The following is a 15,925-nucleotide window of genomic DNA, read 5'->3' as shown; positions in this document are numbered from 1 at the left end:
AATTGTTACTACGGCTTGTAAGTGGAAGTGAAACCTAATTGGGGACTAGCACAATTACTGGTCTTATACTCCCTGTGAGCAGTCATTCACTGCTGGGTGATCAATATGTTAGGGAGAAAACACATCATGAGGTAACTCAGGATTAGTGATATTAGTGAATTGTTCATCTCCAGGTTTTTGCTTTTCTTTCTTCGTGTAATGTAGCACCCCCCCCCCCCCCCCCCCCACCCATTAGGTAGAATAACTGTTTTCATTGATTACATATTTTGTGCCCTTTTTTCATAATAATTCCACTACAGGGTCACTATCAAATGGCACTGCAATGTTCTGGCGTTTCTTATGCACCTGGATTCTCCTACCTTTTCCTCTTAGAAGGAGCATTCCTCTTAATTTAAAGATTAGCTGAACTGGTACTTTCTGGTTTTTTTTTTGGTTCTTTTACGCAATGGGTGGAAAAGACATTGAGACCTATATCCTTTCATCTTTGCACTTCCAGCCCCTGCCGGAGAATACGAACAAAGGTGGCTGCTGTATCCCGTACCGGTTCATACCAGGTAAGCACGCTTAGTTCTGCTGCAGTACCTAGCCTGAATTTGAAGAATCAAGGTTGGACATGTGGTGCATTGGGGGAGGGACGTGGCCCTTCTGATAGACATTAAAGGAATGAGGTTTAACTTATGTTTCAAGCACTCTTTTAAAAGTAGTTAAATTTGAATTCCTTCATGTGCCCCTGAATGGATGTATAAGAAGATTAATCAGTGCCTCCAGATTACCTATTACCTGAGGGAAGATGTTATTTAATCCATACAATAAGAACATTTTTGCAGCTGCAACAGGGATTGGAGTCATCCATAAATTCTTTTACATTTACTAAAGTGTCTTTGCTTTATCTTGCTGTAATTTTAATTTCAAAATGGTGAAGGGTTGCTCAGAATATTGTGCAAAGCAACATTTTAGTCAGAAATGCTGGAAAAATTGAATGGGAAATAAATGAGACAATATTACGTCTCATTCTTAAGAATAAGGGAGACAGAGACATTGGGTTCACATTGATTCTGTGAAAAGGATTACAGTAATATAAGATAGGCCATGAAAGCAGAGAATAAGTTTTTTCTTCACTGATTATATCCATTCTTCTGCAATTGGTGATCTTTAAACTTTAAGAAAAATCAGGATGTCCTACAGCAACATAATAATTGACGGGATTAATAAGAGGTACTCAAGGATCAGTCCTGAGACCATTGTTGTTTGTCTATGATAATGTGGTAAATTGGATCAGCAAGTTTGCAGATGACACTAAGATTAGAGGTTGTGGACAGAGAAGAATATTTTCAAAACTTGTAGAGGGATCTGGATCAGCTGGAAAAGTGGGATGAAAAATGGCAGATGGAATTTATTGCAGATAAGTGTAAGGTGTTGCATTTTGGAAGGACAAACCAAGAAAAGACATACATGGTGAATGGCAGGGCACTGAGGTGTGCGGTAGAACAGAGGAACCTGGAGATACAGATACATAATTCCCCGAATGTGGCGTCACAGGTGGATAGGGTTATAAAGAGAGCTTTTGCCATATTGGGCTTCATAAATCAAAGTATTGAGTTTAGGAGTTGGGATGTTATGGTAAAGTTGTATCAGGCCTGATACAAATTTGGAGTATTGTGTGCAGTTTTGGTCACCTAACTACAGGAAGGATGTCAATACGATAGAAAGAGTGGAGAGAAGATTTACTAGGATGTTGCCTGGAATTCAGGAACTGAATTACAGGGAAAGGTTAAGCAGGTTAGGACTCTATTCCCTGGAGCATAGAAGAATGAGGGGGAAATTTGATAGAGGTATTTAAAATAATGAGGGGTATAGATAGAGTAAATGTATATAGGCTTTTTCCACTGAGGGTAGGTGAGAATCAAACCAAAGGACAGAGGTTAAGAGTGAAAGGGGAAAAGTTTAGGGGAACATGAGGGAGATCTTCTTCACACTGAGAGTGGTGGGGGTGTGGAGCAAGATGCTGAGGTGGTGAATGTGGGCTCAATTTTAACATTTAAGAAGAATTTGGACAGGTACATGGATGGGAGAGGTATGGAGGGCTATGGACTGGGTGTGTCAGTGGGACTAGGCAAAAAAAATGGTTTGGCACAGACGAGAAGGGCCGAAGGGGCTTGTTTCTGTGCTGTCATGTTCTATGGTTATTTTTAATCTACATGTTGAGTTATACTTCCAATCTATGAAGCAAAATAATGTGATAGCAAGGGACTGATATAGCACCATTCAAGACAGAAAAACTCAACGGGTCAGGCCACATAAAGAGAATTAATATTTCAGGTCAAAGACCATTCCTTTTGCTTCCCATCAGAGTATTTACAGCATTTCCTGTTTTTGTGTTAGATTTCCAGCATCTGCAGTTTTTTGAAAAACACCAGTTCATTTGCTTCTCTTGAAACTTACAGTTGACGTGTACATTGTCTCCTGGCAGGCAAGTTGGGGCTGATGGAAAAGGATTTGATGCCGTTTGATTGCTTAGAGACCACTTGCAAACTAAATCTCACTGTTGTTTTTAAATTCTGTTGGATACTATTTCTGCCAAGAAACAACTATTCTTTTGTTTCTCCTTGTCTTTTCCAGAAGCCAAGGGATTTTATGCTGATAATTATTGAGTGCAACAAAGGAGAGAATGTAAATTAATGTCATTAGAGACAGACATTGCTATGCACTACATTTTTGGGTTCATTCACCTAATTCGTTTTACTTTATTAAATGTAAAGGGAAGAAGTTGATTTTCTTAAATCTCACAACCATGGATAGGGCACTGGATTAAACAGTAGCCTATTAGCTCTGTAATGTCAATCAAGTAAAAATTGTTTGAAATGAAAATCTTTTCTTTGCCTAGCTCTGAGGGCCCTAATTTTTAGTAACATAAAGGGTCTGACGGAAAACTTTAACAGTCGTTCCCAGTTGCTAACCTTGTCATAATACTTGAGGAAGAAGGGAAATAATATTGTGCATCAAAAATTTGGCCTTGATTTGTGGACATGGGCTTCCCTAGCTTCAGCTAAACTGGAAACACCCGATGAGAAAACTTGAAGTACAGGTGAGCAGTGCCAAAGAACATCACCAAGAGTTCAGATAAAGTGAATGCAAGGTTTAGTGTTTGACTTGTTTGAGGACAAGAGGCGATTAATAGTTTGTAGCTAGGGAGTACAACAAATTTTGCTTTCGAGTTTGGAGAAATTGATGGTGGTTTTGCTGTATGTTTCTCATGGCCACATGCCCAAACGAGCTTTGTGTGGGGCCAGTTACCACTTGCTGAGTGTTGGGACCATTGGGGAGAGAGGTGTAGCAAGGACTGGGCGATCAGAGAATATTGGGACCAGGCTTTGTGCAAGTAAGTTTAAAAAGGGAGTGGAGGACAGTTCAAATGTGATTGGTGGGAGTGAGTGCTACAGATAAGGGGCAGTAACAAATAAATTAAGGGGAAGTCAAGCAGAGCAGCCAGTGTGGGAGTGGCCCAGTGTGGGAGTGAGGCTTTGAGACTTTAGCAAGGAGGCACAGGTGAGGAGCAGATAAGGCTTTTGCAGTGGTTATACAAAAGTCACCAAATTACAGCTAAATAAATAAAGTAGGCATGCAGGATCAGGTGAAATTTTGTAGCTGCTTGATGTGGGAGTAGGTGGACCCCATTGTGGTTCCTGATGACGACATCTGCAGTAAGTGTTGGTTGCTTGAAGAATTCAGGCTCAAAATTGATGACCTGGAATCTGAGCTTCAAACACTGCTAACACATCGGGGATGGGGAGAGGAACCTGGATGCTGTGTTTCGGGAGTTGGTCACACCCATTAGCTGCCTCAAATTTGGTCTGTGGTCAGGAACAAGAGGGTGTGACTGCAAGTGAGGCAGGCAGTGGAACTCAAGAGACTTTGCTGGAGGAGCTTATCGCACAAGTCTGAGATTCTTGCTCCTTGTATGGGTAAAGTGGGAGCTGTAGGAAGGATGGACAACCTAAATGTGGTTTAGGAAGCCATTCGAGGTGGTGGGGGGAGAAGCATGAAATGCAGTGGTAATCGGGAAATAGTATAGTAAGGGGTATAGACAAATTTCTCTGGCACAGGGATAGAGTGTTGTGAAGGCTGTGTTGCCGGGTTCAGAGCAACTTATCTGACCTTTATAAGAATTTGCAGTGGAAGGGAAAGGTCCAATTGTTGTGGTCCATGTAGGTACCAATGACATAGTTAGAATGAGGAAAGAGGTTCTGCTCAGGAAATTTGAGGACCTAGGGACCAAATTAAAAAACAGAACCAAAAAGGTGGTAATTTCTGGATTACTCCCTGATCCACATGCAAATTGGCACAGGGTCCCGAAGATTAGAGAGTTATATACGTGGCTCAAAGATTGGTGTGGGAGTAGTGGGTTCCAATTCATGGGAAATTGGCACCAGTATTGGGGAAGGAAGGAACTGTTGAAAGGGGATGGGCTCCATTTGAACCATGATGGGATCTGGATCCTGGCATTAAAAGGCCTGTTTGGGGCCTCGGACCGTGGTGAGGGGGGAGGTGTGGGCACAAATGTTGCATCTCCTGCGGCCACAGGGGAAGATGCTGAGGCAGGAGTGGGGAGGGATAGGCAGAGAGATTAACGGTGAAGTTTCTTGACATGCATGGGAAAATGTAAACAAATATTTTTTCACTAGATGTCCTCTTTAAATGCTCATTTAATATTACATTTTTTTTTCATTTTCCACAATGCAGAGGATGCTAATCATAATTTGTATATTCTCAGCATTTTTCTGATCAATGTACTTTCTGCTGATTTAAGTGTTTGAAAAGGGATTTTCTGTACCTGGAGCAACATTGAATTTAGATGATAGAGATACAGTACTGATTTTTAAAGTTGATGGACGTTTTATCATCCCAAGTGAAGAATTTCTGAACGTCTAAACCTCTGAGGAATTCTTTTGTGTAAATACCTAATGAGGACAGATGTAAGGTGGAATGGACATGCTGAACAGCCAGCTCTATGACTGAATCAGACAAAAACCAGTAAGATCAGATCAGGTTCTATCTGCAGAAATACCTGTAACATAGAGGAAATTAAAGCCCTTATTTTGTGAGAACTGTTGTACTTGCAAACGTGCACAATAGGTCATGGTTCATGCTCCCAGTGGTACCGCACAAAATCTGGTTGTAGAAATGCTGAAACTTTTGTTAAGGCACTTAAAATTCTAAAATGTGGGCTTAGTTTTGCCATTTTTCTTTCTTCAAGCTCTGGATTCTATTGAAGTTGCTGGATGGTGTCATGAAATCTAGATTTTAATGAAGGAGTGAAATGTCAATGGTGCCTGATACAAGTTCTGTCCTTCATAGAATATGGAGTCACATATTTTGGTTAGACAAAAGTAATTACAATTCAATAGGAATTAGGTGCAGCCAGTTTGGAGAGGATTGAGAGAATGGTGAAGATGAAAGCTTTAATGTGATAGTTGGTCATTAAACAGGGAATCACAATAGGCTGTAGACATTGTGATTATAGTAAACAGACTGAAATGCTGGAGGAGCTCAGCTGGTCTTTTCATTCATCTATAGGAGACAAATGTATATTGCTGACATTTCAGGCCTGAACCCTTCTTCAGGGAAAAATGATTAAAGGTAGAAGCAGAATATATCAGAAAGTCTCAGACAGGGACTTGTGCTTTGAAGGATCTGAAAGATTAAAGTCACAAGTATTGGGGGAAACATAAGGACTACAATACACTTGGACTCAAATTAAACTTGGTATTTGCTGGGTATAGAATTGTCAGGGAAAAGATCAAGAGGATTTCATCTTCGAGTTCTTTTAGAGTTATAAATATGGCCTCTCAGCTTGCCACGACGTGCTGACCATCAGGCACCTTGTTACACAAATGCAGCTTAATTGTCCCCTTCAACTCCTCCCCCACCCCCCCCCCCCCCCTCCCCACCCACCACCCAGATTCTACCATTCGGCTTAAGGAGCAATTTACAGTAGCCAATTCTCCCAGCAACTTACAACCCATACATCTATGGGATGTGGGTGTAAGCCAGAGCACCCGGAAGAGATCCATAAAGTCACAGAGAACACACGCAAACTCCTCAGAGACCACATTAAAGGTTAAGATTGAACCCAGTGACTCATGCTGTGAGGCAGCAGCTCTGGTAGCTCCACCACTATGGCACTCCTCCCTGACATACCTTTGAACAATACGAACAGGACTGTGAACTGGTTTCTGCTTTCCTGCAAAAAGTATAAAGCCCTTCTTAACCATTTGTAACTGAATACTGTATCAACCAGAAGGAAAACTTGAAATTATTTAGGGCTCCCTGACCACAGGATAACTCCAAGCAATTTATAACCCAAGATCTGCTGTTAATATAGAAAATATACAATCAACTTGCCCATACCAAGATTCCCCCCAAAAAATCAGATTTAATTCTCTTGTCATCAAAACAAAACTGGAGCCAGGCTTTTCAAACTTTTACAAACTTGGAACTTTTTTCCACAAGCTGCAGCAGATGCTACGTCAGTTAAATTTAAATATGAAATCAATGTTTCAGCAATTCGCTGAACATCCTTCAACCTCTGCCATCTGAAAGAGTTACAGTAGTAGTCTCATTAGTTCTCCACTGACAGGTAACTCCAGCTGCATACCATTCTAATTTGGAAATGGATCATCCTTCCATTTTTGATCATCAGAATCTCAGTAACTAAAAGCATTTTGGGACCATATTCACTCCATTCTCAAAGGAAAAAGGAGTTGGAACCAACTGTGTGTATTGAAGGATTGCATCCCATCTAGTTTGCTAGCATTCCTTGTGTGGTAATTGGCCTCAGCAAATGACCAACTTCCCCTTTCTGATTCTTTCAGAGCTTTTCAACCATTTATTTGCAAGGCACAAGTCAGGGATGGACAGAGAATGCTGTTTTCTTACATGGGTCCAGGACACTGAAAATCAACTCCTAAAGCAAAACAGTTGCTTGACTGGTTTTGGCTACTCGTATCTGGATGCAGATCAAAATGGTTTGTCAAATACTGCCATTACCTTAAAGATAACACAAAATAATCTTGCATTTTTTTACTCATTTTTGGGATCTCTGTGATTTCAGTAAGGCCAGCATTTATTTCTAATTGCCCATGAAGAAGCAATTGCGAGGTACTTTTTGAATAACAGTCATCCATTGGATTAAGGTCCTCCAACAGCTGTTGGACAGGATTTAGAGCTAGTTAAGGTGAAGAACTGGTAATATATTTCCAAGACAAGATAGCGTGCAATTTGGAGAGGAACCTGCAACCGGCATTTCTGTGCATTTGCTGCTTTGTTTCATGGCTAAGGTTTGGAAGAAGCTGTCAGTAAATCGGATGTGCAATTGCAGTTCGTTTTGTATATGGTATGTACTGCTGCTATTTCAGTAAAGAGAATGAATGTGTTGAATGGATCTGGATGATGTTGACATTCTTGAGTGTTGGTTGCACTGCACTTAGCTGGGCAAGTAGGAAAAAAATTCCATCCCGATTTATGTTTGTAGCTATTTGAAAGTCCTTGGGGTGTGAGGAGGTAAGTCACTTGTAGCAGCTTGCCAAACTCTGACCTGTGTTGAAGCAACATTTTTATGGTGTTGGTGCAGTTGAGTTTCTGATCAGTGATTTACAATGAGAGTATTGACGGTGGAGCATTTGGCGATGGGAAACCATTGAAGGTCAAGGATCATTGGCACTTTTAATGACAGAAATGGTTTTTTTGGCCACTTTCCAGCCCATTTCTTAACATTGCCCAGTCTTGCATTCAGACATGAGCTAGTTTATCTGCCATGGAATGGCAAATGGATCTGTGCAGCCAGCCCTACTTTTGACTTTATGATGAAAAGATCATTGATCAAGCAGCCGATGACAGTTGGTCGCAGGATGGCATGCAGGTGAATTCCTGCAAGAACATCTTGTGGCTGGATTGATTGCTCTACAACTACACTCTCTTCCTTTTGTGCAAAGTATGACACCATTGGACATTGGAATCTTTTCCCTTTGATGTTCATTAATTTCATTTTTACCAGGGTCTTGATTCTACACACAGTCAGATGCTACCTTGATGAAACAGTATTGGCTCTCACCAATAATGTTTGGAGTGAAGCTGTGAAAGGTCTGGAACCAAGTGATTCTGGCAAAACACAAGCTTTTTGTGAACAGGATGTATTCTATGTATTCTGAAAATTTTTCTTCATTAGATGTCAATGTTGTAACTGTACTGGAAAAGTGGCTGAAGGCACAGCTGGTTCTAGAATGCAGGTCTACAGTATTATGTCACCGGGCCCCAAGCCTTGCTGTATCCAGTACTCACAGCATTTTTGAAATATTACAGCGTCTGTGATGTTGGGGTTCCCTTGAGGAAGCCTGGCTGAATGTGGCTATGAATGCTTCGATCTTGTTCGGCACTCAAGTAGTGAAGATGGGGATTTTCCTGACATCACCTCCACCTGTTATTTTTTAATGGTCTACCAGCATTCATGATTGGATGTGGTAAGGCACCAGAGCTTTGATTTTTACTAAATGCTATCTACAAATTTGACAATGACCCCAAGGTTGTCAGCAGACCATGAGGAAGTGTACAGGAGGGAGATAGATCAGCTAGTTGACTGGTGTCACAACAGCCTTGCACTCAACGTTAGCAAAATCAAGGAGATGATTGTGGACTTCAGGAGGAAGTCAGGAGAGCACAAACAAGTCCTTATCGAGAGGTCAGCAGTGGAGAGGGTCAAGAGCTTCAAAGTCCTGGGTGTCAACATCACTGAGGATCTGTCCTGGAGCCTCCATGTTGTTGCAATCATGAGGAAGGCTGGCCAGCGGCTATACTTTGTGAACAGTTTGAGGAGATTTGGTATGTCACCGAAGACTCTCAAAAGCTTCTACGTGTATTGTAGAGAGCATTCTGGCTGGTTGCATCACTGTCTGTAATGAAGATGCAAGGCTCAGGACCAGAAAAAACTCCAGAAGGTTGTTAACATCACAGGCACCAGTTTTCACTCCATAGAGGACATCTACAAGATGCAGCTCTTAAGAAAGCAGCCTCTATCTTCAAGGAGCTCCACCACCCAGGCCATACCCTCTTCACTCTCCTACCATCTGGGAAAAAGCTCCAGGAGCCTGAAGTCAAGCACTCAGCGGCACAAGGACAGCTTCTTCCCTGCTGCCATCAGATTCCTGAATGAACAATGAACTACAGACAGTGCCTCACTTTGACTTTTTCTTTTTAATTTTGTCATGTGGTGCTGCAAAGCAACAAATTTCATGCCACGTTCATGGCTAGAAATTCTGATTACTTGTTGATTTGATGTGCATGAAATTACTTCGCCCTGTTGTTTAGCTCTCAAGAATTACACACCTCAGGCACATCAAATCGTCAGTCTGAGCAACGAGGTTATAAGAATCATGATTCTGCTGATATTTTTTCCCCTATTTCCTTTATTTTTGATAAATATTTGTGCAAGAGTAGGTCAGCCCTATGAGAGCCATCCGGCAAGATTTGATGTTCCATTTTCCTTTGCTTAATCCCAGGAGTGGTCCATTTCTGAGTTCTGATGAAGGACCTTTGATCTGAAATGTTTGCTCCATATCTCTTTCCACAGATGCTGTATAAATACTGAATAATTCCAATACTTTTTTATATATGGTAAGATTTGAGATTAGCCGATTCTGCCAAAACATATTTCATCATCTAACCTTGAGTTATTTGTTGCTGTCCCTTGACACAGAAATGGTCAATTCATCTGAGGTATTCAGAGTTTTGTTCTGAAGCGTCACCTTTTGATCTGTCAGTTTGAATGTCCCAGACCATTGGATGTGATTATCCATTGAGACCACTTGAGTATGTGAACTACCTTCTGTGTAACAAAGGTGGCATAGTGTGATTCCAAAAAGTGAATGGGCACTGGTATGTTAGAATAAATTCCCACACCTACTGTTTCCTTTGCCACAGTTTGCTTAACAATCCAAATCATCTAAACACACGGATAAGCTTCAATTAAGATCTTAAAAAAAATGCTCTGTGAGTATTGCAAAAAAAAGCATCGTGATTGTGTCCCAGTTCTAAATAGTTTAAGTAGGAACAATGGTTATTCCAAGTTGATGCTTGATTTTTGTTGTCTGTCTAGTATTTGAAGTTTGCCATGCAATTGTATTCTACATTAATCAACATGGTTCCAGGAAACATAAAAGCACTAGGTGTGGTAATTACTAATAAAATGGTACTGAATTCTATAATTAAGATGTCATTGGAAGCTTTGAAACCTGATAAGATGAAGGCTTTGTTATTGCATCACAATTAATTCCAATTTTAATGCGCTTATTTGGCATTGGAACGCATGCAAATTAGGTGTGGCAAAATTAGTTGATATTTTTCTGGATAATTGTCATTATTGGGGCTTCATGCATTAGCAAAATGCAGACAATTGTGTTTCATTGTAAAGAAGAAAAACTATGCGAACTTTCTTCCCTTGAACCACCCACCAACTTACTGGGGGATCGTTTTACAAGCAGCCTGCAATCCTTCTTCCTTACCAAAGTCTTTCTCTCTGAGATTATACGTGGAAAGTTGGCAGCTTTTTTGATCAATATATTTCTGTCCTTGACAAACATCTACAAGCAGCCAGTTTCTAATTAGTTTCACTGGATAGCCATCAGGAGAAAAATTCCAGCTTTTGCTTCTGAGACATGATACTAATTGCTGTACTTCTCCAACCACCAGAAACGAGAGATGAATGAACTGACTGTTGGTTCTTTTATCCACCACACTGGATTTGCACAATATTAAAACTTCCCTTTTCCCAGCAGTTGTCAAAGAATTTGCATGCACTTACCATAAAGTTAAAGAAATGCCAATTGATGCAAAAACATCCATCTTCATAGTATCTTTAACTCATGTTATAAACCACGCGTAATGAGCAGCAATAGACAATGAACCAAACTGTGTTTAATTTTAAAACACTAATTTTATTTCTAACTCTTAAACTATAGACTTAAATTTTAAGCTATCCTTAATACTAAATCTATCCCCAACTATCCAAAATCTAGAAAGTTACTTCAAAGTTCAGTCTTTTAAATTCAGTGTTGAAGCGTAGGCCTTTGAAATTTGCCCAGAATTAATGATGAACTGATGGGGAGACTGGAGTTGTGGCTGCTCCAGACTCAGGAATTCTTCTTGCTTTGCCTTTGATAAAATGTCCATCCACTTTTGTGGTCATAACATTCCTGGTCCTTTTGTCAGCAAGACTTGAACTGGGCGGCCTCCATGAAGCTTCCAACACCCTGGATGTATCTAAACTGCTAGTCGCACTTAAAATGAAGTGGTTTCTCCAAGTGACCTCCATTGTTAGTCACCATCAAAATGAAGCACTTTGCTTCCCAAAAAGACCCTCTTGGCACAGATCAATCCATGGAAAAGGCCCAGTCATTCACAGTGCATGCTATGCTCTGAATTCCACAAAAATGCCTGGCCACAAGAGCTGCTTCAAAAAGTTGCTTTCTCTTCAGCAGTCAGCATGGTTCTCCTTTCCAAAATGTCTGCAAAAGGGTCGAATCTGGATCAGACTGTGACAAACCTTCCCTCAGTTCTTCCAATGTATCGAATAGTTGCTGGGCTGTGACTTGTGATGGTGCTTGTTTGAAATGTTAAATATTAACTGTGACCGTTCAGTTCCTCTTACAGTGGTAATCCCATTTTAGTGCCAAGTCTTTGAACTTTAAAAATAAAATGTAATAATGATTAATAGAATATGATATTGGGGCACATGGGAAAGGGGAAAGCTGCAAACTGTTTTTAATATCCAGAAAAATAAAGAATGGTTTGGAGTGAAAACTATTGCAGAAGTACCATTAGAAAATGTTTTCTAATAGGAAGAAGTCCCTTTTGATAATGACCTGGTGATCAGCTGAATTTCCTGTAGAAGTGACACAGCATAGAATGGAGAAAAGATATGACAAGACCTGTAGTTTTTAGTTTATTGATAATGTTATAGTTTTTTTGCCACATAGAGCCAAGAAACTTCTTTTGTTATTTTGTTGTCCATGTATCAGAAATATGCAATTGGCCCTGAAGGTCATAAGTGTAATGTCAATAATTTTTCTTTTAAGTAGTTGTGGTTTCATTGATGTAGTGGGTTAGAGTTCTGGAGGTTTTTGCATAAAGGGAAACAACTTCTATCTCAGTTCTATTTGATATGTTCTTTATTCTGACTGGCTGATTTCAGAAAGGGCAAAACTACTTTTAGATGGGAAAGAGAAACTCTCCAGGGTTTTTGTTCCCAATCAGTGTATGCATTCAGAACCCCAATAAATATGGATATTTAGTGAGGAAACAATTAAATCTGGTTATTATTCATTGACACCATAGAAACCTCATCCCATTGACTGAATATCCTGAGGATACAGTACCAAAATTGTGTGATGATTTTCTGACAGATTAACATCATTAACTGTTTTGCTCATTTTACAGGGGAAAAGAACTGGAACATTTTACACTCCTCAAGCACTGAAATACCATTGGATATGGGTTTCCCTTCATTCGCAAGCTACAGCCTCACTAGTAGAGATTCCTCCAATCAGAATAAATTGTTGTGCACGAGACAAGCCACAAATACGTGGATGGGACACGTGACAAGCACATCAGTAGGGAATTTAAGTGATTTGCAGTTCTCGGAGAGCTTTGCCTCACTGCCAGATCCACCGACTAAAAGACACTGTCGGTCACTGTCTGTGCCAGAAGACCTGTCACGCTGTAGGTCACTCTGGAAGCCGGCTGGGTCCAAGGTATGGACTCCCGTCAAACGGCGATGCAACAGTGGTGGAACTGGAGGTGCACAGCTGTGTAACTCAACTCAGCGTCCCACCAGCCTTGGTCTCCAGCAACTATCCACCTCTGGTCTCCCCTCCAGCACCAGCAGTTTCACATTTTCTAGTCTCACAGCATCTCCTGAATCACCATTGCCATGGATGCTGTCACCCAATAATCATTCCACAGATATTGGTGAGAGAACTTTCTTAGGCGTGCACTGCATTTTGCCTGAGCAGTCCACGTTTATTCCTCAGAGACGTTTCTCACTGTCACCAGTACACATTCGAGAGGCAGCGAAATGTCTGCTTTCAGCCAAGAGCACACCTTCCTCCACACCTGAAATGAACCGACGACAGCAAGGCCTTTTGCGAAGTCACTCGCAGCCCTGTGACTTAAACGAACGCAAGTGTGGTGTAAAAAGAAGGCATGATGATGACGTCCGGTGGACAAGACCTGCTTTGGACTTCTTCAAGATGAACCAGGTATGTGCTAGTTATGGCAACCAATCTACATATGAATCTTTAATGAAAGTGAATGATAATTAAATTTATCTTTTTAGGGTCTGTGTTCACGAGAATGTTGACAGGATTTCAGGGTCTGAGTTACAGGGAAAGGTTGTGCAGACTGGGGCTTTTTTCTCTGGAGCGTAGAAGATTGAGAGGGGACTTGATAGAGGTGTTTAAGATTTTAAAAGGGACAGACAGAGTAAATGTGGATAGGCTTTTTCAATTAAGAAAGGGGGAGATTCAAACTAGAGGACATGGTTTAAGATTGAAGAGGGAAAATTATAAGGGGAACATGAGGGGAAATTTCTTTACGCAGAGGGTGGTGGGGATGTGGAATGAGCTTCCGGCAGACGTGGTCGAGGCGGGATCATTGGTTACATTTAAGGAAAGACTGGATCGTTACATGGATAGGAGGGAACTAGAGGGGTATGGACCGGGTGCTGGTCAGTGGGACTAGGAAGGTGGGGATTTGCTACGGCATGGACTAGTAGGGCCGAACTGGCCTGTTCTGTGCTGTAAGTGGTTATATGGTTATATGGTTCAGATGTGGAAGGGCTAGATTTAAAATCTCTCCACTCTGTCTCACATTAAAAGCCACCATCAATGCTAATATAATGCATTTCTGTTTGGTAACATAGCTGAAACTTAGCACTCCAGTAGGACCAGCACACTTAGCATCTTCTGATCAATAATTATCATATTATAGAGCATTGAGAGGCATTTGTTTAATATGGCATTTGAGAGGGTAGACAGCCAGAACCTTTTTCTCAGGGCGACATTAGCCAAGCCAAAGAAGATTAGCATATGAGCACAGAGAACATCTGTGTAAGATGAAGCAACGAAAATCATGGGAGACATCAGGGGTAGGTTTGTACAGAGAGGGTGGTGGGTGTCTGGAATGCATTGCAGCGCTTGGCGGTGGATGCTGGTACAATATGGATATTTAAAAGACTCTGAAACAGACACATGGATGTGAGAAAAATAAAGGGTTATGAGTGTGAGGTCAGGAAGGTTTAGATTGTTGAGTAAGTTTATATAGGTTGGCACAACATTGTGGGCTGAATGTTTAAGCCAACATTACGTTAGTGCGGCATTACACAAAATTACTCAAGAAACTCAACATTTTTGTGATTTGCACTTGACCCCAGCATCTGCAGAATTTTTGTTTAACAACGTTAATGTGGCATTAACCAGTTTTAGGCATTTCTCAGAGAAGTAAATATGATGGTGAGCATTAGTTCCCTGATATCCAGTGCACCGAAATGGCAACAGTTGTAGTGCTGACATCTAGGTTATGGTCAGAGAATTAACCATAGTGACATTAATCATGATTAATGCTATTCTAGCACAGAAAAAACTCTTTTAATTAATGTTGAGTGTTCAAGCTTGCCTCATCTCTCCTGCAGTCAGAGGTAGAGAGAACTGCACAAACCTCAAGGGATCTGACTCAAACTGGGATCCCAGTCTTGTCTCTTCCATGTGAGTTCACCGGACTTCTCCTCAAAATTAAATGGCCAGAAATACCAGAAGAAACTGAGCAAAAGGACAAGTGTGGAGAAGGGCATCTGGCAAGATGTGAGTGGAAGCTGCCATGTTGCCTGTCAGGGCTGGCTGCCCTTTTTTTGAATATCTGCAGTTTTAGGAGCTCGATGCAACAGCCAAATGTCCTTTGCTGTGTGAGTGCAGTGAAATTTATAAAAAGTGGAAGGTTCCCTGCTTTATTAGTAGAACATTTCTTGTACAACATAGCAATGAGCAGCAAATATGTTGCATATTTTAGTGGAAGAAACGAGCAAGGACCCAGAGGTGAGAAATTCTGAGGGATGACCCCGAATTATTTTGAGATCAGTGCAGAAACTTATGTTTGACATTTGATTTGTCAAAAAAACAGCACAACCCTGGATAGCTATCAAAGTCAGTGTTAACCTCACCAGCAGAGACTTTGCCTCTCAATCTCTGATGGTAATATATGTGACATCTTGCTGTTTTCTTTTGCATTGCAAAATCAATAATGGTTCCATCAGCAAAATGGGGAAATGACTGAAAATGGACTTGGGTGTGGAGTGGTCATTGAGCTATGGTGTGGAACTCTCAAGAGTGCAGGCATTCAGAAAGGGCTTGGCCCTGGAGCGTGTTGTGGAGCAGAGTGATTGAGGGCACAGGTACATAGTTGCCTGTAAGTGGTGACAGTGGTGGAGTAGGCATTTGGCATATCAGTACAGGAATTGGTTGTCATGTTACAGTTTTACACGGCCACATTTAGAGTATTGTGTGCAGTTTTGGTCATCCTGCTCTCAGAAAGATGTCATTAACTGAAAAGGGTTGAGAAGGGAATTACCTGGACTGGTGGGCTGACTATGAGGCTGAGGAGTGAAGAATAAGTCATAAGCATAAATGCAGTGAATAGGAATCAGCTGAGTTTCTCCAGCATTTTGTGCTTTTACTTAAACTACGGTAATTTGTAGATTTTTGTGATTTGGCTCTGATCTCAAATTCACCTTGTCCATCTCTGACAACACTCTCCCCTTCCTGGATCTCTCTGCCTCCATCTCGGGAGACAAGCTTTCCACCAACATATATTACAAATCCTCTAA

General features: G+C 41.1%; 1 protein-coding gene across 10 annotated transcripts in view; it reads left to right on the top strand.

Moving 5' to 3' along the window:
- The window catches only part of LOC138743658 (protein FAM53A-like), a 211,460-nt gene that overhangs the window by 60,335 nt on the left and 135,200 nt on the right, over positions 1-15,925 (top strand). For 8 of the 10 annotated variants that reach the window (XR_011344984.1, XR_011344983.1, XR_011344985.1 and 5 more), the window contains exons 3-5: positions 497-554; positions 6,873-7,025; positions 12,487-13,307. Coding sequence is in view for 7 of the 10 variants with exons in the window: in XM_069899198.1 (XP_069755299.1) it covers positions 497-554; positions 6,873-7,025; positions 12,487-13,307 (1,032 nt within the window). In the remaining 3 variants the exon portion in view is untranslated. Of the gene's footprint in view, positions 1-496; positions 555-6,872; positions 7,026-12,486; positions 13,308-14,737; positions 14,907-15,925 lie in introns of all 10 variants that reach the window. The other 2 variants (XM_069899192.1, XM_069899194.1) reach the window with 2 other exon arrangements.

This window comes from Narcine bancroftii, chromosome 9 (assembly GCF_036971445.1).
Source record: "Narcine bancroftii isolate sNarBan1 chromosome 9, sNarBan1.hap1, whole genome shotgun sequence".
In the NCBI taxonomy this organism is placed as follows: Eukaryota; Metazoa; Chordata; class Chondrichthyes; order Torpediniformes; family Narcinidae; genus Narcine; species Narcine bancroftii.
This window is presented reverse-complemented; position numbering and strand designations above follow the sequence as displayed.